General features: G+C 38.7%; 2 protein-coding genes across 3 annotated transcripts; both read right to left on the bottom strand.

Moving 5' to 3' along the window:
- Positions 1-524: 524 nt before the first annotated feature.
- cep162 (centrosomal protein 162) lies at positions 525-17,858 on the bottom strand. Of its 2 annotated transcripts, XM_079470269.1 has the most exons (28): positions 17,729-17,855; positions 17,459-17,531; positions 17,107-17,266; positions 15,304-15,396; positions 14,807-15,103; positions 13,100-13,252; positions 12,851-13,019; positions 12,702-12,757; positions 12,490-12,606; positions 12,240-12,350; positions 11,973-12,134; positions 11,048-11,129; positions 9,848-10,079; positions 8,977-9,202; positions 8,695-8,843; positions 8,434-8,607; positions 7,252-7,389; positions 6,664-6,776; positions 6,464-6,569; positions 5,802-5,928; positions 5,552-5,715; positions 5,372-5,476; positions 4,387-4,635; positions 3,235-3,887; positions 2,257-2,398; positions 1,937-2,035; positions 1,701-1,835; positions 525-1,625 (listed from the first exon to the last, which is right to left on the bottom strand). In XM_079470269.1, exons 2-28 carry the CDS (start codon positions 17,516-17,518, stop codon positions 1,404-1,406), a joined length of 4,494 nt encoding a protein of 1,497 aa, XP_079326395.1. In that variant the 5' UTR covers positions 17,519-17,531; positions 17,729-17,855; the 3' UTR covers positions 525-1,403. The 2 variants fall into 2 exon arrangements, with proteins under 2 accessions (XP_079326395.1, XP_079326396.1); XM_079470270.1 differs by lacking the exons at positions 14,807-15,103; positions 15,304-15,396 and having other exon boundaries at positions 17,729-17,858.
- A 4,670-nt stretch (positions 17,859-22,528) lies between these two features.
- LOC306902146 (uncharacterized protein) lies at positions 22,529-24,491 on the bottom strand. Its single transcript, XM_079470459.1, has 2 exons — positions 24,399-24,491; positions 22,529-23,630 (listed from the first exon to the last, which is right to left on the bottom strand). Exon 2 carries the CDS (start codon positions 23,615-23,617, stop codon positions 23,102-23,104), a length of 516 nt encoding a protein of 171 aa, XP_079326585.1. The 5' UTR covers positions 23,618-23,630; positions 24,399-24,491; the 3' UTR covers positions 22,529-23,101.
- Positions 24,492-26,254: the final 1,763 nt, after the last annotated feature.

Below are 26,254 nucleotides of genomic sequence, written 5' to 3'. Positions count from 1 at the left end.
TAACAAAGTTCGGGAGGAACCTAAGCATATAAATCAGCCCGATGTTCCATCAGCAGCAATCACCTATCAGCCGAGCACGCAATCTCTACTTAATGATCTAGGCTGGTTCACCATCAGCAATCACCGTATCTACCCTATCAGCTCCTGCAAGCTCTATCATAAATAGACAAACAATCTTACCTGTTGCATCTTGCCAGATAAGCATCCCTCCTCCACCCCAGCTCCTCTCATTTTCTCTAAAATCCCGCAGGACCCTCGGGGGGGGGGGGTGTGTTCTGGGCTCGAGCCGGTTCCGAGCCCGGAGCCCTTGCTCTGAGCAGGGTAGAGTGCTCCGGATTCGGATAGATCCGGCGAGCTTGGAGCCCACTCCCTGTACAACACGCCAAATACGCATAACCTGCATTCCCATGCTTTACCATCTATCCCAACAAGGAGCTGTTTATTGGCGAGGGCGAACTCGTGAAACACATCTAAAGTTAAAAGCTATAGCTTTTTATTAGCTTGTGGTTTTAAAATAGAAATGTAATTCTGGATCAGAGTGACTTTTAATCAGGATATTGTGAAACATTCACACATTGAAATCGACATACAACAAATGACAGAGCACCTTTAAATGTTTGGAAGTACTCCGATTTTAAGGGTCCAGTATATGAAATTCAGCAGCATCTAGCTGTGAGATGGCGATCGCAACCAATGGCTCACTCCACTCAGCACTACGGGGGCTGACACAGAACTAAGATGTAAAACTAGTAAAACCTAACGCTTCATTATGTAAGGTTTTTATACACCTGTGAACACGCAGTTATGTATATTATATTACCTTTCTGTCAATGGATCCTCCAAAAAACATGCTTAAGGATATTCTATTACATCAGCAGCTCTGGTGTTTATAAACAATGCTGCATACAGATCATCTCTTAATAGTCATCAAACAACACAGCTTCATGTCCAGTGTCCAATTATGCATTTTAAGGACTTGAAGTAGTTCATTAGCATTCAAACTGTGTGCATTGATCCCAGCTATATGACAAGTAATAAAGCCTGGCATCTACATTATTTTCCGACTTTATAAATCTACTAAAATGTGTTTAACAGCAGCTTTGAGGTGTATGCATAAAATTAAGTTCGCTGTTACAATGTAAACCAATAGAGCAGCTTAAAAGCGTACATCATTATATGCACACAAGAATGAACTTTAATTCAAAATGTTGTTACATTACACTCATGAAATGTAGTTACAAAATATAACTATTATAAAATGTCCTTTTATAAATACCCCGAATGTTCCTAAAGAGTTATTAAATTACTTTAGTTTTTACACGCACAAACGTAACTTTAAAGATGACCACAGAACAAGCCAACTCTGCGCATCCAATGCTCTGATTGGCACAGACAAGCACAGCTCAGGATCGGAGGGGTAAGTATGCACGGGCAGAGGTGGAAATGTGTTCTGGGGCGGGGATAACCACGCCCTGTCTCTGGAGTTCTCTGAGCACATCCAGTATGGAGTCCAGCTCTATTCTGAACGCTTCCAGCTCTTTAGCCCTGCCCTGAGCGATTCTCCTCCAGCGGTCCAGCTCACCCGACTGCTCCTGCTCCACCACATGCCGTGTGTCTGCGATCACCTGCACCGCAAACATGATTGTTAAAGTATGAAACATACACGCGGTGTGCAAGCAGGTGCATGAAAGCGATGTTACCTGCTGGAGCTGTTTCTCTCGCTGACTGTAGCGAAGCTCCATGGATTGAACCTTCTGCTCGAGACTAGCGAAGTGTCTTAGTTCAGGACTGTGTGCTTCTTTAGCCTGCTTTAGCTCTTCTAGCAGCTTAGATAGCTGGTGACATGCGTGACACAGGATATGAATGGAGAATTATGACGAGGCCGTGACAAACCTTGACAGCAATGTAAAGTCTAATATAGTGTAAACGTCACTACCTGATTCTGAAGGGTTTCCTCTCTGATTTTCGACACGTTCAGGGCATCTTTGGCTCCCTGGAGCTCCTTCACTTGCGCTTGTAAATGCTGCACTACAATCTACATAAATAAATTGCAATTTACGCATTTGGCAGATGCTGTTATCTGAATTGACAAACAATGAATTTAAGGTACACGTTTTTAATCAATATTAAAGTAAAATGTTGGGGTTTCTAGTGTTATGGCAAATGAAAAGCCAGAGGAAAATAAATATACACATCAATTAAATCCACATCTGCTGGAGAGACATAAACAGCTAAGAATTCATAAAAAAAAACAACCTCTTGTGTGTTCACTTGGTTGGCGAGTTCAGCCACTTTGGATATGGAATGCTCAAGGGCGTGTGAAGCCCGGAGACGTTCGATCTCTCTCCGATGTTCGGCCTTGATAGATGCGAGCTGCTCTGAATTCTGCTCTTTAGTCCTGAAAATATCACACCACACAAGCACATTTACAAATGTTTATACTGTTACTATTTTAAACCCATCGGTCATATATCATATCTGAGCTCGAAACCACATGAAGGATATAGAAGGGAAAAACATTATTTAAATATATTTAAATTAAAAAACTATAGGTATTCATTTCTTGGCCATCAAGATTTGTTCATACTATGGTAGGATAAATAGTAGTCTGAAGTGCCCCAGAACGGTTTGCCTTCCTACATTCTTTAAAAGAAATTATATTGTGTTCAACAGAACAAAGAAATTTATAAAGCAACTATTTCTACAATGGTAGTCAATGGTGGCCAGGAACTGTTTGGTTACAAGTATTCTCCCAAATATCTTTCTCTGTGTTCATCAGAACATTTATAAAGATTTGGAACAACTTGAGTAAATGAAGACAGAATTTTTGGGTGAACTGTTCTATCTTGTCCAGGAAAGGGTGGTTTACATTATTGCTACAATAATAGAAATCTAATACATTCCTAATATATTATTATTAATATAATTATTACAGTAGTGCAAATCTCAGGGAAAATGTGCATAACTCAGGATGTCAGAACCATGGCATTGCTTCAAGGTCTTTGAAGGTTTTTTATTTATGTTTGGGAAATAACAATTTACTTATCTTTTTTTAACAATTCTTAAAAATATATTTTTAGAGCTGTTTATCTGAGTTGAGAATCAAACTCGGGTCGCCCAGTTGCATCGATTTTGATTTTATGTATATAATATTTAATGTTGCCACTGAAAAAGGGCTGCAAATGCGGACTAACTAAATCAAAACTGATAAAACTCTACACCACACAACTCTACCTGAGGAGCTGAGCCTGTGCATGTGTGACAGCAGCCTGCAGGGAAACTTTCTTTTCTTCTCTCTGTGCCTCCAGTTCTTCCAATCTCGCCCGCAAACTGTCATTCTCCAGCTGCACCTCTGAGATGTGTGACCCTGCAAACACCCCGGGGTGGTAGTCCTTCTCATCCTGCGTAGGAGGAAATGTTTCAGCTGCTGTTTTTTTGGCCTCTTTAGCTGTGCCCGTCTGCCGCCTGTTCTCGCCGGCGGTACTGTTAAATCTAGGAGCAGAAAGCATGGTCCTCCTCTCCCTCTGCAGACGGTCAACCGTGCGACTGAGCTCCTGGATGGTGCGGCTCTTTGCGTTCAGCTCCTGGCTCAGCCTCTCGATGCGTGAGGCTTGCGCAGCCTCCGTGTGGAGCTGATGGCGTGAGGGGCTGCGGACAGGCTTGTCTACTCCCGATGAAGCCTCAGGTTGTCGGAGCTGCTCTTTTAAAGAAGCCACTTCTAACTGGAGGTCATTCTCTCGATTATGAAGGGTCTTCTTTATTTCCTCCAGCTCTGCCTTTAATGCTTCAATTTGTGATTCAGACTCCTCAGATGTAGCATTGTTATTCGTCTGGCTTCTCTCAGCCAAACGCTGCTCTAGATCTGTTATCTGCTGTTCGTACTGGAGCTGAAGTGGCACAGAGAACACAGAGATACATACACAAACAGATGTTATTTTGAGGCTGAATCAAAATTACAGTATGATTGTGCTTGACATTGTGTCAGTAGGATTCAACACTAGGAAAAGACACTAAAGCATCATTGGGAAATGTTAGCATCAGATGGAAACTGTGCCGCTCTCAGTACTTTAAATAGAAACCTAATTTTCCATGTTGACCTGTTTCAAAGCATATGAATAGTCCAGCTGAGACCTGGTAAATAACATTCTCGGAAAATAACAAAAGAGTTTGAGTTGTTTTTCCGCCTTGCAGTGCTGTTGTGCATTCAGAACGGAATTGAATTCCTGAGTTTGAATCGAGGCATTAAACTTAATAAATTAATATGAGAAATTCATTTAACTCAATTAACTTTCCATTGTGGATTCAAATTAACCAGTAAATTTAATTATTAATGTTTGACAAAGCAAAATACTCTTATAGTCTCCATGCTGAATCTGATGTGAGTACCTTGATCCTGTGATACTGTTGTTCCATCGTCCTGAGACTGCGTTTGGCAGCTTCGTCGTGACCCTCCAGCTCTGCCTCCAGACGATGGACACGTCTCTCCAGCAGGGCTGCCGTCTGGGAGGGTTGAGAACCGGCAGGTGGATGGACTTCCGCGCCAGCTTCCTGTTCACCTGCAGATGCAGCTGCAAAGATCAGAGCTGGCAGAGAGTTTGGATGTCTGCTCTTCAGCAAATCTTCCATTTGTTTAAGCTGTAAAATAAAAAGGGACGCGAGTCATATTAATGGGGAATTTATTGCCAATTAAATGGTCAATTTGGGACAGTCTGACTATTATAGTGGGGACAAAAACGACTAATGGTAGTCAATAGTGCCCACAAAAACTTTGGTTACAAACATTCTTTCAAAAATTTCACTTAGGCCCGGTTTCATGAGACAAGGCTTAGCTTAAGCCAGGACTATGCCTTAGATCAATTAGTCCTGAGCCTTGTTTGTGAAAACAGGCATTAGTTTTCAACAGAATAAAGAAATCCATACAGATTTGAAACAACTTGAGGGTGTGTAAATAATGACAGAATCTGCAGAGTCTTGCAGGCCGGGCTTGAACATGCAGCAGCCACCTAAGCATCATTGTGTAAAACAAACAATAACATAGTGACTAAGCCTTTAATGTAAACAATTGTAACTGAAAAGTAAAATGTAATATACCGGTTTATACAGGATGTAACAGGTGTTGTTTGTCATATTATATTGATACCAGTTCTAATTATCTGACTGAGTAGAAGCGTAATAGTAACAAATGTGGATAAAATTTAGCCTGAAGAAGAGGCTGGGGGTTAGAAAACTGGCAACAGACGCTCTACTTCAGATGGTCTATTACTGGCAGACACGGGTGGATAATTCCAGCTCTTGAGACACACAGTGTAAGAACATGCAGTGAAGAATGAGCAGTATTTGCAGAATAAGTGAATAGAAAAGTGTGCCTGACCTGGCGCTCAAGATCTTGAACTCTTTTAGCTTCCCCTGCCCTCTCCTTCACCTTTCTCTGCTGCTCATTGGCTCTCCTGTTGACCTCCATCTTTAGCTTTTCAACCTAAGCAACAAATATGATCAAATGACAGGATATTCCCTCTTTTTTGCTTTTTTTCAAGACAGCATCTATGCTTACCTGTTTGGTAAGCCTTTGAGTTTCTGCTGTGGCGGTTCGGAGTCTGGCCGCATCTTTGTCCAGCAGCTCCTGGTTCTCGGCGTACCACTGGAGCCTCTTCTTCAGCTCTGTCACTTCATCCCGATGTTTCTCCTGGAGCATCCTCAGCTCGAAACCTTTATCACCTGCCAGATGCAGCCAGATGCTGTCAACCTGACACTTATATCCCTCAAAATAGCCATCGTTCCACCTCCACACCCAAAGCTCTTACCTGATGTGTAGACAGCCTGAGCTTTGGCGAGGTCTCGTTCTTTTCTCACTATCTCCAAGTCTACGTGCAGGGCTTGCTTCTCCTGTTTAAGCCTGCGGATTTCCTCTTGCAGACGCTCCTCGTTTCGCTACAAAAATAGATGCAACGTGATGCAATACCAAGACCACTTCTACAGCAAATATTCACTCATTTTCAAAACCTAGCAAGCTAACATTTGCCGCCATCCTGAATAAACTTTGTAACATTTTTCCAAATATATTTTTTTAGTGTTCATCAGAACAAAAACATTTGAAACAACTTGAGGGTGAGTAAATAATGACAGAAATAGAATTATTGGGTGGAGTACTTCTGTAACACGCTACAATGAATTAAAGTAGTTGTATTCTCCCAAAAGGATACATGCAAAGCTGCTCCACATTTTGATCACATTGAGGAATCTAACACCATGTCTACACCGGCTTGTTCCAATGGGATTGTCGTGTTGCGCCACATCCAGTGTGAACAAAATTTTAAATTATTATTGTATTTTGTCGCATCGCGTCCGGTGTAGACACGGTGTAAGAAGAATAGCCTTTTTCTAAAGAATAGCCTTTGTGAAAGAACAACTTGACATGCACTCTACTCAGACGTCTAAAACGTTTGATATTGTTCGGTCTACAAACCTGTGCCGCTTGCACGTGACTTGTCAGCTCTGCAATGTTGAAGCTTTGATCAGTGATGCTTTTCACCCCAACAGTTCTCTGAATATTGCTCTTATTTAACCGGTCCCTGACAGGATAATGAATATTCATGGTTTAGTTTTCATATTAGCTGAAGGAAAGAACAGTGTCAAATTTTAAAGCCTGTTGTGATGTGCACTGACCTAGTGTGGGCCAACTCGGTCAGAAGTCTCTGGTTCTCCAAGAACAAAGTCTCTTCGTTTTGTTTGCTTTGAGCCTGGAGAGCTTTCATTTGCAGATACAGCTTCTCATTTTCCTGCATCGTCAAAAAACATCAAGTTTCGCTCTGAACCAACTTGAATACCAATGACCCAAATGAATATTCAGCATGTGCACTTAACACAATACAGTTCTGGATATGAAGTAATTGGACGTGTGATGTGAAAAGGCTAGAAAATCTTTTGTCAGGAAAGAATGTACGAACAGTAACTACAGAACTAACCCTATTCTGAATTCTGAGAGGTAATGGTGTAATTTTACCACTTAGACCTGCCGTGTTTCATTATCTGACTCATTATGTTAAAATGATGCAATGATCTAAAAAAAACCAGAGAGGCTGTAAAGTTTTGTGCTGTATGACTGACTAAAGAAAGAAAGAAAAAACGACAAATAATGCTTATAAGCCATGTTCAAGCATCCGTCTTTTTTGTGAAAAGTGACATTGCTAAATGTTATCTGATTTTGCAAATAAACTCTTCAAATATACTGTACAGAAAAAAAGGATGACTTGCCTGATGGTAACCCCGAATAAGAGTCTCCTGTTCCTTCATGTCTTTCTCAATAAGCTTCAGTTTCTCCTCAGTCACGGGGTCCGAAGCCTCGCCAAAACTCCACTTCTGTCTCTTACTGGCCTCTTCTGCACTGTGTAGCTACACAATTAACATTAAACAGTTACGACTGAAGATTCTCCAACTTCAATATTTCAGGGTTCCTGTTTGGTTGCAGGCCGCTCAGTTTATGCTGCATATCAAACTATTATTCACTTGAATTTTTAAGATTTTCTTTGACATGATTTCAAAATGCCAAATCAAAGGACGGTTTTCCAAAAAGGGATAGTTCACCCAACAATACTGTCATCATTTGCTCACCCTCGAGTTGTTCCAAATCTGTATAAATGTCTTTCTTCCGATGAACACAGAGAAAGATATTTGGAAGAATGATTTTTACCAAACCAAAGTTGTGGGGCACTTTATTTTAATGTAACTTAAACCTTAACCATCAGCTGTGTTAAAAGCATAATCCATCAGTGTTAAACGGAACAGTTACTTGAACAGTTTAAGAATAAAAACATGCTGTGGATTTGCTGTCCGTCTATAAATATGTCATGTTTTGGGAGCTTTGACAAAAAAACTCATCTGCGAACACGGGCTGCCCTTGAAACGGAACAAACAGTACTTAAATAGCAAGTTATAATGAATATACAACTTTCACGGGCATACACGAAGTGCGCTCTTAGTGCGCTGAAGGTCTTCCATTGAATCTTAACAAGACAAAAGCCTACAGGTGTGTGTGTACTAGACTGAAGTAGGCCATGAAAATGGCTGATGTTGAGTGCATTTTACATCTATGTAAACAGCTGACAGTTTCTTGAGGATTTGTACAAAGTCTGAACACATACATTTATCTGAGGTTTAATAGCTTGTGTTAATATGTTGTGTTCATGGTGAATTCCGCAGTTGTATTTTAACATAATTCAAACTGATTCGACAAACTTGAAGCATAGCAGCAATTGTTTTTTCTGCCATATCGTGACGTATATCCGAGCAAATTTGAATGGACATATAGCTTTTTTCAATATCCTCTAGTCCTGCTGCACATTGAAGGTACAGTAGTTTAACCTCCCAAGCGAATTCAATATTTTAGACTGTATCATACAGCTAAAAGTACAAGTGAAGTTACAGAAAAAAGCTCACTTTGCTCTGAAGCATGTAGATCTCCTTGCAGAGCTCTGCTCTTTCTCTTTCATGCTCCTGTCGTAACTGTTCTTCTCTTAGGTGGAGCTCACTTTCTTTGGAGGCAGACTGCAGGAGAAAACTCTGCTGGTTAGAGGTCGGACCAGATTCAATCTCCTCCTCCATCACCCGACGCTGAGAGCCAAACAACAGGACAGATGCTTGAATAAATCAGAGGTATTTGATCTCTGATTCGCTCTGATTAAACTGCGGTTAACTCACGTCTGTCTCGGCTTTGGGTGAGATCGTGTCAGTTTGGTGAGGACTTTTGTCTTGTAGATTATTAGCTTGAACCTGATTCTGTAGGAACGTAGCAAAGGATTGTACTGAAGCCACCAGTTCGTTGCTAAGCCTTAAACTTGTGTCTAAACCTGAAAGTGGAGTAAAAACACAACATGAGACATCTAGTAGTAGTATTTATAACAATATTACACAAGTTTTGGGGATCCAGATCTGAACATCTGGATATATATTGATGTTCTCCAGCATCTCAAGTGCAGGTACCTTTGACTGTGTGTGTCTGGCTGAGGATCTGAGGTTTTTTAAGGGCCTGGCTTTGAGATTTTCTCTGTGTTAGATGTGATGGAGGTTTGGATGATTGGTTTATTCTGCTGAGTGCAGGCGCTCTGGGTAACGGTCTGCTTTCAGGTTTTTTAGTCTTTAATGATGGAGCAGGAGCTTTTCTCGAGGGAGCTGAAAGATGTGCAGCTACGCTAGATCTGGCAGGAATCTGAGAAAGAAGTTAATATCATTACCACGGCCATGTGAAAAAAGGGAAGAGCTGCCTACTTAAATAATACTTCATTTCATAATCTGTGCTGCAACCCAACAATTTCCAAAACCATAAATATACTTGGATCTTAGGCTACATTCACACCACAAGCGAAAGTGAGTGTAAATGCCTCTTTAAACGACACGAGTTTGAACAGACAATGCTTAAAACCCCACTCTAATGCATACATTTACTAATAACAGTTATTAGTCAGGGTAAAGTTTGTTAAATGACACAAAAAACAAGCTGTGAGGGATGCGTTTTTGCTCACTTAAAGTTGATGAGGGTTTCATTTGAATTGCTCATGTCACTCATCTATAACTATTAAAACCTTCAGGAGCACATGCAATTTATCTACAAAGCAGTAAGATAAAAAGTGAATCAATATAGCATGTCTAATATAGCTATAAATCTCTCTCTCTCAGTATTTGGAGTATTGCATTCATATAAAATGTATTACATAAAAAAATTAAGAAATACTCATTATATAAATACAAATACATACATAAATAGACAAGTGTGGAGACAACAGTAAAGCCAGAAGTTCTGGCTTCACTGCTTTGTTATTACCATACATGTAAAAAATGAAAAACGGTGTCTCACCTGCCGTTTCTTGGGTTTGGGAGGAGAAGGAGGTTTTTGCTCCTGCATGAGCCACTTGATCTCCTCTGCAATGCTCTTCTGTGTGTACTGAAATGAACCTTGATGTTCACCTCCAATTATGCCATCTGTGGTATTACCTGCTCCACAGCTGTCATTAGCTGAGCTGAAAGGGCTCATGTCTGAAGAGATCCTTAATGGACTGTGACTCTCGCTGTCTTGAGCTGCTGCCTCACTGCAAGACGAATACATCTTTTGAGATGTGTAACATCCTCTGCAGAACCCGAAACTTAACTGTGCAATGTGTGATATTAAGGAGGATCTATTATCAGAAATGCAATATAATATATATAACTATGATTTCAGAGGTGTATAAAGACCTTACATAATACATTTAGTCATTTAGCAGACACTTTTATCCAAAGCGACTTACAAAGAGTTCGGGGAGTAATAAGCAATATGTCATAAAAGAGCAATAGTACATTAGGTGCTAATATAATGATGTGTTATGTTTTTATTATCTTATAATGAGCTATTTCTATCTACATACACCGCGGGTGCCCTTGCAAGGAATTCGCTAGTATTGTTTCTAGAAACCCTTAAACGATAAACTGCTCTACAGAGCGTGTTTTGTAAATACGTTATCTCCTTCGGCAAAAAAACTAAAACGTGACGACATCTTAGTTCTATGACAGTGCTTTGAAAGGGAGGGCTATGCGGCGGACTGAGTCGTTGGATTCAATTCGTAAGCTCATTGCTAAATGCAGCAAACTGGACCTTTAAGTGTGTCATATAACACATTAGTAAGCGTGACACAGCTTAATGTTCAATAATACGTATACTTTAAATGTGTGCATAATTCAATAGTGTGTTTTTAATGTGAGAATACAGAATTTTTACAGTGTGACTTCTGTATCTCATTTCATGTTCTTATTCTATTAAAACAACAAAAAATATGTTTTCAGGTGGAATTTAACATTTAACATTGTGAATAAATTAATCACCTTCTGCCCAAAAAGAACAAAACCATAACACCTGCTTTATATTTCCATTCCATTTTTAAACCTCAGAACTGTCTGACTTACCAGCTTTCTTGACTGCACTATTTATTATTATAGGTCATTCTGGCATCTGTGCTTTTATAGAGAGCTTCTGTAATAAGAATATGATTTACACAGTGTAATGAAAAACTACTGGACTCACATTATGGGCTGGAGAGAGAAGCCACGGGTGTATCCAGAATCTGGTCCAATTGGGCGCATAAGCTCCTCTGCAGTTGGCAAATCTGACGTAAACAAACAAGAACCTGATGACACGGAACATACTGAACAGTGCAGCATCCCACTGGGCAATTTATCAACCAAGTTCGGTCGTTTAACTATATTTATAAGGGAGTTGGTACCCACAACCGAATCTCACAGCAGGCGAACTCAAATCCCTGCTGAAATACTTGAATCAAATACACTTCCAAATTGTTTCAAATTATTGGTGACAGTCGCTGGAACAGAGTTGAGTGGGTTTGGCAGTGACCAATAAACTTCATCCCACACTAAATTATTGATAGGCCATTTTCCTGCACAGATGCAATTCAAACTAATTCTCTCAGCACATATAGCAAATCCCTATTGTTTTTAATGGTGATTCTGCAACCTTTTGGAGTTCACTTAATAAAATAAGGCAGATCCTGAACAGTCTGTGCTCCATTTTCAATGGTCAAATATAACATAACATCACATGTTTACTTTATCTGTGCCAAAATAATTTACCATAACAATATCATCACTATAAATTCAAACAAATGAACGATGCTATAAGTCTAACGCATCTTTTTTTTTAGTTCATTGTGTTTTCTCTTTTTGGAGTCACTCAAAATACAAATTTAGCACAATATCAATATTCACAGCAATTAATTAAATGAAACCATTAAGAAGTGAGACTAGTTTCTAGTGGGCTAGTGGCACGTCACTTTACCACACAGCATAAACAAAGCATCAGGCAAAAATCTCACGTCCTTTAGTATAAACCATTCCTGTAAACATTTACTGGGACAAAAGCTGCTTATCAAAAGGTTTCAAGGGTCCACACGAACACGATAAGAGACGACAATTAGTCGAGTGCTGAGTCTAACCTGACTCTGCGGTGGACGCAGGTTGGAGGGTGGAGGGAGAGAGAGGTGTCCCGCTGCCCCCCGCTCGCCTTTCCTCGCAGACCCCCACAGAGTCGCTGATCTGTCTGTATGCCTCCCGCAGAGCCTCTATCTCGCTCCCTTCACTCTGACCGTATGATTGTACTACAAAGAGGTGGAGGAGAGAAAGCGTTACATCACACATGTATCTTACACAATAAATCAACCGTCAGCAATACAAGCTTTAGGGCAAAAATTGTGATTTCACACCTGCGGGTTCAACAGCTGGTTTCTCTAGACATTTTTCTTTCTCGGGGGGTGTGACTGCAAAAGGAAGGTGTATAGCTCCATCCGTGGAGTTTAAAGAGTCATGCAGTGAAACTGGAACAGAGATGCGCAGGATACAGGATGATAAAGCAACAATGTACAGTATTTAAAGCTTAATAAAGAATGAAATGTTTGTCATCATTTATTTAGTGATTCAATTACAGAATTTTTATTTTTCATATGAATTGCTCACCTTTAGCCAGCATTCCCTGTCTTTCAGGTTTCTGAAATACAGAAGAAACCTTTTCTTGTGGCTCTTCATCACTTTTCTCACTGCCCTCCTCAAAATCTTCACTATATGTAGGAGATGCTGTAGTGTGCAACGCAATATTATTACACACATTTTATTGCTTTTTAAAATAATAACACAAATCATCATCTCAGTGTCACAAGCTCTGCTCATACCATTGTGTTTATGTATCTCCTGTTCTCCTTCAGTGGTGGCATCCATCTCCTTCTCCCTGTAAAAAAACACAATTAAACTCAATATACTTACAGAAATATGCAAAATCTCACAAAAATCACATCTTGCAGAGCTTTGTGTCTACAAGCACCTTTGCAGAAAGGTAGGTGTGGAGACCTCTCGTTCTTGGTCTGGTCTGGAGAAGTCGATGGAGGATGAGGACTTCACATTGGATAGAAACCTGGTCTTCTCTTCCTCATCGAATGTGTCCAAACCTACAAATCCTGCCCTTGTTCCCGGTCCAGATGCCATTACAATATCTATGAGTAAATAAATACAGATGACGCTGGTGAACAAACAGATTTATTATGAATGTTAGGAGTTCAAAAGCAGAATAGACCTTCAGGTTCCAGACTGTCTCTGCTGAAGACGACAGGATCTCGTATGTCTTCATTCTCCAAGATTTGCTCCTTTGGTTGTTCCTCGTCGACCTCTTTAATGGATGGAGTCTTCCTGAAGGACTTGAGGAAGGATTTTCCAGATGACGACATCCCTAAACGTGAGAATTATAGTAACAATGGTGCCCTCTTTAAATGTCCCATATTCTGCTTTAATGATTTATTTAGCGTTTTATGTTTTCTCATAATTTTGTTTCAAATGGGACTAAATGGAAACAGATTTTCCGGTTAACAAAAACATAGTGTGGAGGTAAGCCAACCTCCAAGTACTATCGTAGCTCACAGTGTCATTCATTAGGCCGGGGCAAAGTGCAAAATACTGAAAAGTGTAGATGTTAATGATAGTTAATGGCTGTTAGGTCACACTTTTTACATCTTCTAAAATACCTGTTTGTGTAGTTTAGTTTGAAAGCTGGACTGGGGAGGTTCTGCGTGATAGAATTCATCCAATTCTTGTTTTCTACTACAAGTTTCCCAGTGGGATGTTCTCTGTTTTGGCTGAGAATGCATCAGACTATAATAACATCTGTTTGATACAATGTCTCTCTATGTGACACATAATTCAATTAACTAGAAGTCATTTACTAACTGGCACAAAATGTGCTCAACAACAAGGTTTGTTTGCTGCAAAATAGTTCTGAAAAATAAAATCAATTCAATTACACAAACCAAAACAACTTCATTGCCCCGGTATACTGTGTATAATCGTGCAGGGCAAAATCATAAAGAAAAATGGCTAAATGTTTAACGAGAGCAAAAGATCACAAACATGACTTGAATGGATAGTCCACCACTAAAATAAGTCATTATTCATGAGTAAGTTAATAGTAAGTTATGTTATATGACTATACTTTTGTGCTACACAAAATAATATATTTTAAGAGGTGTCTCATTTTGTGTCCAAGTTAATGGTGCTCAGCATTGTTTTATTTACCAACGTTCTCAAAATATCTTCTACAGGTTTGAAATGAAATGTGTGTAAATTATTTTAATCATTTTAATTTGTGTGTTAGCTTTTTTTATGCACAAACAAAACCATATTTTGGTCAACATGATACCAAATGGGACATATCTTTCTTACTTCATGTGTGCCTTCATATAAGCGATTAATAAGTGCAAAGTATTTCAAAGGATACATGCTTAATATTTTTACATCCCTCAGATTACAAGGAACATGTTACCAGTTTCGACAAATCAATGAATTCCCGATTGATATTATCAAGTCTCATCCTCCACTGTTCACCAAGAAACGAAATGCATAAATCCTGTACACCAAAATGTACAGTAGATGAAACAGTGTTACAGGTTCTATTTGATGTCCTTAAAGGGTTAGTTTGCCCTCTTGACATTTCAAACCTGTATGAATTTCTCTCTTCTGCAAAACACGCAAGATGATATTTTGAAGAATGTTGAAAAAAGAAAACCATAGAAGTGGGGACCAACGGTTTTTGGTTACCAACATTCTTTACCTGTCAGAAAGTCATACAGGTTTGACATTTTCCATTTGTATTATATCATTGTTGGCTGAACCCTACTTTTAAGCACGTTTAAAAACCAAAAGGAATCACAAATTCATCTCTCTGTAATAATACAACAAGTCTTTTTTACGATAAGAGACACGACTTTGTCTTCTGCACTGAATCTTTTACCATGGCCTTTTTCAAATGACTCTTCATCATTGTTCTCCACAGAAACCTCATTAGATCTGCGAGTATGAATAGGACTCCTCTCCCCTGATGTAATGGAGGAGTTATCAGGTGCTCGGTGGAGGTCATCCTCTGAGACCCTTTGTTCCTCTAAAGAATTAGGTGATGGCATATCCTCCTCTAATGCATAATGTTTAGGGCTTCTCTGTCTGCATACGCTGTCTGTTGCCTTCTGATTCAACAACTGGCTCACCCTGTCAAGAGCTTTGCTACGTGGTTTAGGGGTGGGCTTACAAGGGACTGTGGTGTGAAGGGGTCAAGGGATACAGAAAGAACAAACAGCAAATCAGAAGTTAAACAGTAAAGTAGATAATGCCAAAAATGCCTTATAACAAGTACTAGTAAAAGTAAAGGATGAATCAAAACTATATCTAGTCAGGGGCACTTGTTGACAAAGAAATATCAATGAGGCACATTTAGATAATGTAAGTGAGGTGTACCCAGAAAGGCATTTTCTCCCTCTTTGTTTTCCACCTGAGGATTCACCACTTGGGACTTTTTAGCTTTAGTAAATCGTTGTTTAATGGCTTTTTCTGAGAGTGATGGGAAAAGAGAAGCAGGAACAGAGATAGAAAGAAGAGCAGAGATGAGACAATGAAGTCAAATACCATTATGTAAACACTGCACCTTTGTGTCAAATTCTGTATTTAAGGGTGTATTTTTCTATTTTTTTCTTTCATGGCATTTTGCATTACAGCTTGGTTATAAATACATCTTGGTTATAAATACATCTTCCAACCATTAGGCCTATACCTACAATGTTTTTGACAAGCAAAGGAAATTTACAGGCTATTAAGAAATAAATATTAATATTAGGCACAAGACCCCATGAAAACCCAATGCAAATGAAAACAAAATAAGTAATGAGCAGGATATAATCAGAAAATAGCAACCTCAGAAGAGGAATGAATTAGGTTGCCTAGATGACTAACACATCACCATAATGCCAGCACGATTGAATATCTAATGCTTTCCTGTGGCTCAGTGGTTACAGCATGGCGCTAGCAACGCGTGGGTTTGATCCCAGGGGATTGCACATAGTCAGAAACAAATGTATAGTATAATGCAATGTAAATCGCTTTGGATAAAAGAGTCTGCCAAATGCATACATGTAAAATGATGTAATGAAAAACATCTACTCAGCTTGTTCTACTACGCCAACAATATACGCCAACGGCATCATCAATTATTTATCCTATGTTATGTTCTCAATATAGAGATTTTGGGGTGGTTTCCCGGACAGGGATTAGTTTAAACCATGACTAGGCCTCAGTTTAACTAGGATATTTAAGTAGTTAAACCCAAAATCCATTACTATGTGCATCTCGAGACAAAACAAACACACTGATTTATTTTAAGAAATGCCAGTGCAAGGTGTTTTCAATCAAGACACCTCTCATATATCAGTAAGTCTTGGACTAGGCTTAAACCCTGTCCGGGAAACCACCCCATAGAAATATTAAAAACCCTAATCCATTAATAAAGCTAGATTTTGGACAATGCAAATGGATTATAAACTATACAAGTAAGTTCTGGATAAATCACATTATGTCTTGTATCCTATAGATAGCTCTTAAGCTTAAGTACTTAGAGAGCCTTATGGGTTTAGAGATTGGTTAGGATTTGGCATTAAATGGACAGTTTACCCAAAATGAAAATTCTGTCATCATTTGCTCACCCTCAGGTTGTTCCAAACCTGTTTAAATGTATTTCTTCTGTTGAACACAAAGGAAGATATTTAGAAAAATGTCAGTAACCAAACAGAACTCATCCCCCATTTACTGCCATAATAGAGAATATATATACTATGGGAGTCGATGGGGGATGAGATCTGTTTTGTTACAGACATTCTTGTAAATATCTTCCTTTGTGTTTGGCAGAACAAAAATGTTTATACAGGTTTGTAACAAACTGAGGGTGAGTAATGAAGACAGAACTTTTATTTTTGGGGGAACTATCCCTTTAATATACTGTATATGACCCACTGCTTGGAGCGTGCTGCCCTCAAGTGGACAAAAACGTGATATGAAAATATGTCAAATTAAAGCTCAATTTACATTTACAATAAATCCTCAAGCCGAGTCTTTTACTCAAATGAGGAACATCACAAGCAATTTGTTCTGATTCACAGGAGCCCAACAAACTCAGCAGAGAACATCCGTTCAAATGTTATATTTCAATGTGACGTTTCCTTTTATTTACAATATTACGTGATATGGTAGCAGGTGTTAGCACTAACTGACCTGTTCCCTCTTCATTGCCATCATCATCATCATTATTCTGCCACCAGGGTACAGACACTGGGTTCTTCTTCCCTGGCCTGATGGGTGGCTTTCCCAGGCCGTCAAGAACACCGAGGGTCTTATTGCTGGAGCCCAATTCAAAGGAGTCATCAGACACAGACTGTTACACAAAAGAAATGAAGACTGGAAATCAATAAATAATATACACAACGCCATAAAGATCATCTGTAATGATTCAGATTTTGCAAATGGGCAGTGGATGCATAACGATTTTAAGGTTAGTTATGCATGTGTAAGAGAACGTGTAAACTCATTGGTGTAAACAAAAACACACATTACACAAAGACGTTACCTCTTTCAGGAACTGTTCAAACTGTTGATCCAACTCTTCTTTAGTCAGTCTGTGAGCCATAATTCACGATGTTCTGTAAGAACGTATGCATACAAGTAAACAAAGCAATATACAAATGACACCATCATATTCCGTAAATAAAAAGGATATAAAATATGTGTTATCGTTATTAGCGTAGTTATTAGCTTGCTAGCTAGCTAGTTTGGCATGGCACTTGAGTGAAACGATTAAGACCAACTGAAGTAAATACGAGAGGCAAGTAGGACTTACCGAAACGAAGGAAATTAAATCCTTTAATGTTTACATTTTTTTGAACGATACTGTTGTTTACTGACGTGGTTCCCGCGACAACAACCGGGGGATTAGGGACATGCTATTGGTTATTTACGTCACGGGCATCAGAGGTTTCGATTGGCCGGTTCAGTTCCGTGTGTTCGGTTGCCATGTTGGAGAAATCCATGAATGAAAATCACACTGCCTGATATTTGGTTGCAGAACATGAAAGTTTTCACATTTGTTGATCTTTAGGAAAGATGACAAAAAGGAACACACACCAAAGGAAACGGTAAAAAGAAAACTGCATCTCTTCTAAAGAACCTGTAAACATAAGGGGTATTTGAAACTTTTTTAAAGTTCATTTTGTATAGTATGATTTGCTGTTGGACAGATGATCTACCAGCCATCGTCGTTCCCAATAAAATGTCCACACAACGGTTTAGGGAACATAAAAAGAATACATAAAACATAATCCATTTCACCAGCAGCGAGTGACTTTAAGGGGCAGTATTGTTCCACAAATAGTATTTGTTGCTCTCTATGGTCTGTTTGCAGTTTGGCATCAAACAGTAGAGCTGTAAATAAAAAGTCCTACCAAACAGGCAAATAAAAACAAATTTACCACAAATGATTATAAATAGATACTATTTCATTTACATGTAGTCATGTAGCAGACGCTTTTAACCAAAGTGACTTACAGAAAGTCCTGGGAGTAATAAAGAGATATGTCGCATAATACAATATCATCGATGTCTCTCTAACAGTACTGGACATACAAATAACAATCCCCTCCAAGCTATATTAATCAGCTATATTAAACAGTCATATATTTAACTCCTACAAAATTGCAGTTACCAACTGAAAAGTAATAAAATAAGCATGTGCTAAACAAATGGCTGAAACTTCAGTCAGTGACATCACAGACCCCTGTAAAATATCAACCCCAGGCATTGCACATCGTTCGCCTTGTCACTTCCGATGCATTAGCCCCCCGATGAGAGCCCAAACGGGACAATCAGCAAGTCACTGGCATAAAGTCAGAAAGGCAAACATCTGAGGGCACGGTTCATGCTAATATTTGTCTCCGATTGCGCTAAATAAATGCAAAATGCATTCTAATGGTGATCCTGGTGTCATCAGGGCATTGTCTGACTCTCTCAATGAGATAACAGAATGAGTGATTAGGACGTGGATGCTTCCCTCATGCCTCGTTTCTCATGTAAATGCGCCCCCACTATCCACCGTACACCCCTGGACTAATGAAGGCATTGTCCTCTCCCGTCATCTTGACATTGAGATGCTGGTGCACTCGCTGATGCCGGACAGGATTTCGTCCACCCCACCATCACTGTAATTCATATTAATGCAAGGCCCATTTAATATGTTCAACATTGTGGGCATCTTTCAAGGCAGGGGGAGGCTCCATTACAGATAATTGGAGTGACTTTCAGTAGTATTTTAGCGGCATACCCTACTCCGACATTGAATGTCCTTTGAACGTATACATTTAAAAGCCACATGGAATACATTTCATCAGACTATGCTTTGGAGATCGCCATGGCTCCAAGTTTAATTTGTTAGGGAAGTTCGATCAAAGCCATTGGATTGTAAACCAAAATAAAGGGATGCACTGTCCCCTAAGGTCATAACAAATGTATTAAGAGAAAAACATGATCACACATTATATTTACCTTTATTCATTTAGCGGACGCTTTTACCCATAGTAATGTAAAAATTTGAAAAATCATGCTGTGGAGGTTAAAAACATGAAAGTTTTAACATAGTTCAAAGATGTATAGAATGGAATAGACATGAAAATAAGAAATAGGTAAAAGATAGACACAACATTTCATAATAGATTTATTTATTGCATTAATGGATTCGCTTAAGTGCTCGTGGAAAAGAAGATTAGGCTATATCTCATCTTTCAATAATGCTGTGAACTTCTGCCCTGTCGTATGACCACGGCCTCTAATCCCACTTAAACATTCATTCATAGTAAATCTAGTGCTGGGATCGATTTTAAAGAAAGGGGGGGGGGGGATAAATGTGGATACCTTTGTGTATGTGGCTCTGATGGATCTAGAAGTGGCGAAGATAAATGAGAGAAGAGATGAACCCCATTAAACGTCGAGGCTGGCAGTCTCTCCAGACATCATCCCCTTCACTCACAGATCAATTTCAACTGCCTCCTGAAACACTTTGGCACAGGACACTACAGACTGGCAGTCCGCTTCATCTTCAGCTTCTGGGCATGTGGCCTATAAGGCACAGTCCTGCCACATTGAAAAGGAGACGATGCTGTTTATGATGGCATGAATGAGGACTGACACATCTGTAGAATTTCACGTCATTTAGGATTATTCAGGATAAGCTTTTAATATCCTATTGCGATACATGAGGTGTAGGGTTGTAGCTGTCACAAAATCAGTTAATGAAAACAAAGTATTTTGGGAGGTTTAAATATAAATCATGGTTATTTTTGTGGGATGAGTCAGGAAAACTTTTAATATACAGAGATGGTCTGTGTTCCTGTTTAAGAGTAGGATTCCCACTAACCATTGTATTTCTATCAAATATTTATTGTGGTTCAGATACAAAATTTAAGCATTAAATATTTACTGTGCTGTAAATATTTAATACTGACCCTGATGTTCCCTGGCATTCCACGATGGATTTTAATTTTCATTTCTCTAAGGAATAATTGGGAGACTTGTGCTGCAGCTTGGCGCACCACTCAGCAGGGAGCACAAATAATCTTTCTTTCCTATTTTTGGCCATTATCCAGCATATCTGTTTGAGGCTGATTGCATTCAGTGCCTTTGATGGTTATTGGACAATAATCCACACATGTTGTATGTATTAGAGAGATAAAGGTATCTCTCCCATTTTATTTTATTTGTTCATTTCTAGCATTAAATTGGTGTGATTAAGGCCTATGCAAGGAAAATATCCTTTGTTTGTAAATTATAATAACACTTAATTTAGCTTATTAATAAGCACCCATATTTTTGAGAAATCTATTGATTGCAAAAACAAGTTCAGAACATAAATGTTGAAATTATGCTTTCAAATTATACTTATTGTGATAGTAAGGCAGACACAATAATAAACTCCCTTTTCATGGGCCCTGTGCATGTTGGGGTTAAACTCATAGTTCACCCCAAAATTATGTCATTACTCACCCTCTTGTCATTTCAAACTTGCATGACTTTCTCTCTTTCGCAGAACACAAAATACGATTTTTTTTAAAAGTTGATAACCGAACAGCCCAACGCCTTGTTCGGTTTACAACACTCTTGAAAATATACTCTTTTGTGTTCTGCAGAAAAAAGAAAGTCATGCAAGTTTGAAATGACGAGAGGGTGAGTAAATGATGACAGAATCTTCATTTTTGGACGAACTATCACTTTAAAAAGGGTATTCCTGATGCCATAGAAGAAAAGTTTTAAGCTGAATGATTTAAAAAAACATTTAACATCTGAAGGAACTTTCAGTTTTATAAAGGGTTCTTTATAGGGAAAAGGGATTCATTAGAAAAAACAAAGTTCATAAATGGTTCATCCGTGCATGGCATCACTGTGAAGAACCTTTTGAAGCACCAGTGTGTCTTTAAAAAAGTTTTGGGACACAACCCCACTATTTTTAATTTGCATTAGATATTATGTAATGTTTGTTGTCATTATAGTCCAATGGCAGAATCTGGAGTCTTGAAATCTCTGGTGCAATTTTAATTTCCAATATATTTCAGAAGGGGGCAGGATTGCTCTTTGCCAGCTTTCACACCGCTCCACAATCATAAATGGTCACACTTGGCTTCTGTTCATTTTTCTGCCCCTCTCTATCCCTGGGGTTTACAAACAATCCTCTGAGCATACAAACCTGCTCTTCATACCCTTCTTTCCACAAAATAAAGCTTATTAATCACCATGTGTAACTATCGTTTGGCCAATACAAAATGTTCAAATTTCTGTCAAATGCCACTACTGCACAACTAAATTATTCCATATTTCTCATGATCTCCACAAAATTACAAAATGATCAGACCACACCTTTCTTTGCGTGCCGTATACGATTCATCCTGTCCCTAACATCCACAAGCACCGGGTGTTCAGATGACACATTAACATGCTGAGCCTGACCGAATCTTGCGGCCCGTCGCCCCATCATCGCTCGACGGCGAGATGCAGAGCTGGAGGGTGGCCCTGACTCTTGGGAACAGGATGGAGGGAGGGACTCCGGCTCTGCTCGGTAACTCGAGAGAGGCACTGCGCGTGGTTCTTCAGAGGGGACGAGAAGCACATTAATCATCACAAGACATCTGCTCTTTCGCCTGCTTTAGAATTCCGTCAAAGTGCTCCTGACTCCCCCAGTAGATACAGAAAACAGAAAAAATGGTCCTCTCTTTGTTGTGGACAGCCTGAGTGAAACGTTAGATATAAGTATGCGTTCCTTCCATCTCATTAAATTCCAATTTATTTATACATGAGTCATTGACAGGTGGGCTCTACCCGGCATTTAAAAATGCACTTAGTAATTGTGCTCTCATTAAAAAGTTTAACACGTATAGAAGTGAAACGTATAGAAAAATGTGTTAAGACTTGCACACCAGCCCGATGGCTGTTTGGTATTATGAGCACCTTTCAGGGCAAATGTTGGTTAAATTAAATAAAGTGGTGGTCCATTACATTATACAGTACATTATAATGCTTAGTGCTAAGCAAAACCAGTCCTTATCATATTTTATGTACTCAGGTTTTGATGTAAAAATAAATTTCCCAATGAAGAAAGCAGAAGCTGATCTCCCTTTAATGTAAAGAAGAAAAACCTTTAACCAATGGTGTAAGATGCAGTATGATAGTGTAGAAACTGATGAAGTGAATAAAACAGAGAAGTGGAATTACAATGAGGAAACACGTAAAAACTTTCATTAGAAGTGAAAGTTAAGTCAACCAAATCACTGGAAAATACTAAACCGAAAATGCTAGACAAATTAAACCAGACATAAACACTGCAAAAAAAAGACTTTCTAATTAGTCTTTTTTTCTTGTTTCCCAGTAAGAAAGTCAAAACTTTCTTGAATCAAGACGTATATGAAATTTCTGTGAATCTGTGCTTAAAACAAGCCAATAAATCTGCCAATTGGGTAAGAAAAATAATCTTGAATTGAGTGACTAAGAAAAAGGTAAACGCTAAAGGAATCCCCAATTCAAAATACTTATTTTCTTAGGTCGTTTTGCTCATCAAGAAATTGCTTCTTGATTCAAGTTTTCCTAGACATTTTTACTGAAAAACATTTGCAGTGAAGGGTCTACTATGTTAAAAAAGAGGAAGGAAATAAGATAATCTTATGAAAAGTGTCATTTTTTATGTTATCTTTGGTGTTAAATTCTGGAGTCGCCTTAAATCCTCAATGAGAAGGACCCCCATATGAAAAGTTCTGGCCGAGTTGTAATGCTCTGATATGAAGATGTCCTCAATTTTGTTTTTGTTCATGTTGAGCTTGACAATCACTCTGTCCATGTTGCTCAATTCATTATGCGGGTCATAGTATTTCCTCACTTCATAGGGCAGATCCGTAGCGTGCTTATAGTGTAGGTTTCCTATGGTGAAGTATGCATATGTGCGTTTGTCCTTCAGCGGGGGAAGCAGGGACCCAGTGTTATGGAACGGATGAAATCCAAATTCTCCTGCCACCGGGTCACAGAGTGCCACCATGTTATTGTCGATGCATTTTTTGACATACCACATGATTAGGGCGAGACCGTGTCGGGGTGGTGGATAGCCAAAATGTGTGTCCCACAGCTCCTCTTCAGAGTTTAATGTTTTTAAAGAGGATGTGATGACCAGGATGGCAAGCAGACGGATGAGACGTTCTCTCATTGCTGTGTGCAGACTGGATGGAGAATGTGATAAGAATTTAAGATCAAAACATCAAGCACTCAAATTAAAAAACAATTAAAAATACTTGATTTACTTTCTTAAAGGCACAAAAAAAAGCATTCACCCTCATGTCATTCCTAACCTGTATGACTTTCTACTGTAGAAGACAACACAAGATATTTTTAAGAATGTTGGTAACCTAACAACATTAGCCCCCACTGTCTTCCATTGTATGGACACAAAACCACTAAAGCATTTCTCAAAATATCTTCTTTTACATGCATCATTCCTAAGGAAAAACAATTATCTCAGAAATCTTTTTTTTGCATTCCTTTTACACTATCTTACTGTGCACTTACTCTAAATCTTTGTCTTACGAGACACAACGATACACAATGAAACATGACATATCAAATGACTAAAACATATTTCATTTGAAAAGTTCTTTGACATTTGGGTGTTTCACTGTGATTTGTTTTTTGACAACTTTAACTATGCCAGCAGCCAATAGAATATATCGGATCGTTTTTGTATCTTGTCACATCATGTTCCCTGTTGGTGCTCCTTTCCCCAATTATTACATATCCCTGCTGTATGACAGTTCACTCTTCTACAAAACCCTTCACCCTCTGAACCTAAACTGGAACATCGACAATCACATTTCCAAGTGTTTCGTTGAGTAAAAAGCTTGCTCATTATGTCATTTCCAAGCTGTGCTGAGCTTTTTCAATAAAGTTTACCTGCACAAAAGCACCTTAACAGAATATTAATGGTTATTTACCTGAATGAGTCAGCAGAAACAGGGGATGGACTGTCTTGAGTAGGCTGCAGACGTTTTGGGAGGATAACTGAATCTCTGAAGGGTCTTCTCGGGGTATGTGGGCCCTTGGTTTAAGAATTTTGTCTTATTTCCTATATCTAACAGGAAGAGGTTAAATCTGTTACATTTACATGACAGGTGCGTTTTCCACTGTTGCTTAGTTTCAGTTCCAGATTATGAATTATCTAAACGCAAAAAACAGCTTTGATTAAATTCTAAGAATGACAGATGTGAAATTAACAACAAATAATGTGAAATACTCAAATAAAAACAAAACTGCCATGCAATAGTATACAAGTGATTTTTATTTAGACATTTTCTTTATTTTATGAGAATTTGCATAAGGAAAAGAGCAATGGATGGCCATGGGTTGCCTCTAAAATGTCAAATGATTTAGTTATTTTGCTATTTTTTATGATTGACTTGACATGACATGACACAAACAAACTTAATTTTATACATAAACTGAAAACCACAATTCTAAAAACAAATTGGACTATAATGGCCTATAAACTGACACCATGATTGATGACAACTCTGTTTGCAGGTGGAAACTGATGTACCTGCCCACAGAACATTTTATCTTCTCAACAACACGTTGCAATATAATGTTCCCACTTTCATTACACAAACAACATATGCCATTCTTTTCTTAGCCTATACCTGTCAGCATAAAGTATTACTTTAGCATGTGCCTTAAAATGAGCGGAGACAGTGACAGCTTCTCTCCTGTAACACAGCAACATGGCTTTTCTCTCCACCGTAAACTCATTCCATCCCACAGTGTCATATCAAAGCCTCCCCACTTCATTACAAATAAATTATACTTTTAAATGATCCCGGCATGGCAGACAAGCCCAGCTCTTAAAGGAAGGTATGAATAAAAAGAGAGATACCGTGAGAGAGAGAGAGGACCAGACATTAGCATTTAATTCCTTCAGATTTAACACCAAATAACGTTCCATTTTGCAGCTTTTATTTATTTATTTTGCCATCTTCCGGCTTTACGACACACACATAAATGCTGCCTGGGCTAATCTCCCTGGCAATGCGGGCATGCTTGCTCCTGGGTAAATTCTTTAATTCCTCTGGTGTGTGTAGACATGACTTTCGGATCACACCGTGTTAGTTCCCCTGCCTCTGGGTTCTATAAGCTATCCAGAGCTGAAAGGAGTATAAAGATACACTGTTAGACCTTTCAAGGCATTTCTACAGTAAAATACTGGCAACACTGTTGCCAGCTACTTACTGTAATGCAGATTCAACAGTTATTAGCTGGCAACAGTGTTGCCAGTATTTAACAGTAACTGAGACTTTACGGTGACTAACTGGCAACAGTGTTGCCAGTTAGTTACCTTTAAATATACATTACAGTAAGAAGCTGGCAACACTGTTGCCAGTATTTTACTGTAGCTGAGACTTTACGGTGACTAACTGGCAACAATTTTGTCAGTATTGTACTGTAAATCAAGAATAACAGCTAATTACTGGCAGGAGTAGTGGTGATAGTTATTTACTGTAATGCATTACAATCACAGTAGAATACTACATATACATTGTGCTCCATCAAATATGCTGCATTTTATTAGATGGCATTATCTTCTAAAAAGACAAAGAAATTCAAAAGGTTCAAACAAACATAATTTATTACTTTAGCATACAAAACACAAGAAAATCCATAATTACATAACAAACCTGAAAGTTATTCTGAAATATAACATCCACTGCTAGTGTATGGCAATGTATAAATCACATTAAAGGAAAATAAAGAAAACAATTACACTATATTGTAGATATGGGATATCTATGGCAAAGAT

This window comes from Barbatula barbatula, assembly GCF_947034865.1.
Source record: "Barbatula barbatula genome assembly, chromosome: 12".
NCBI classification, from domain to species: Eukaryota; Metazoa; Chordata; class Actinopteri; order Cypriniformes; family Nemacheilidae; genus Barbatula; species Barbatula barbatula.
The sequence above is the reverse complement of the archived record's forward strand: the minus strand, read 5'-3'. Positions and strand labels throughout refer to the sequence as shown.

What these genes read in the sequence shown, in the direction of transcription:
- cep162 (XM_079470269.1), bottom strand. Translation starts at nt 17,518, where the DNA reads ATGGCTCACAGACTGACTAAAGAAGAGTTGGATCAACAGTTTGAACAG. An exon ending in CACCCAAAGCCGAGACAGAC is followed by an intron (nt 8,608 to 8,694) that starts GTGAGTTAACCG and finishes TTTGGCTCTCAG; the next exon opens with CGTCGGGTGATGGAGGAGGA. An exon ending in CTCAAAGGCTTACCAAACAG is followed by an intron (nt 5,477 to 5,551) that starts GTAAGCATAGAT and finishes TTTGTTGCTTAG; the next exon opens with GTTGAAAAGCTAAAGATGGA.
- LOC306902146 (XM_079470459.1), bottom strand. Translation starts at nt 23,617, where the DNA reads ATGAGAGAACGTCTCATCCGTCTGCTTGCCATCCTGGTCATCACATCC.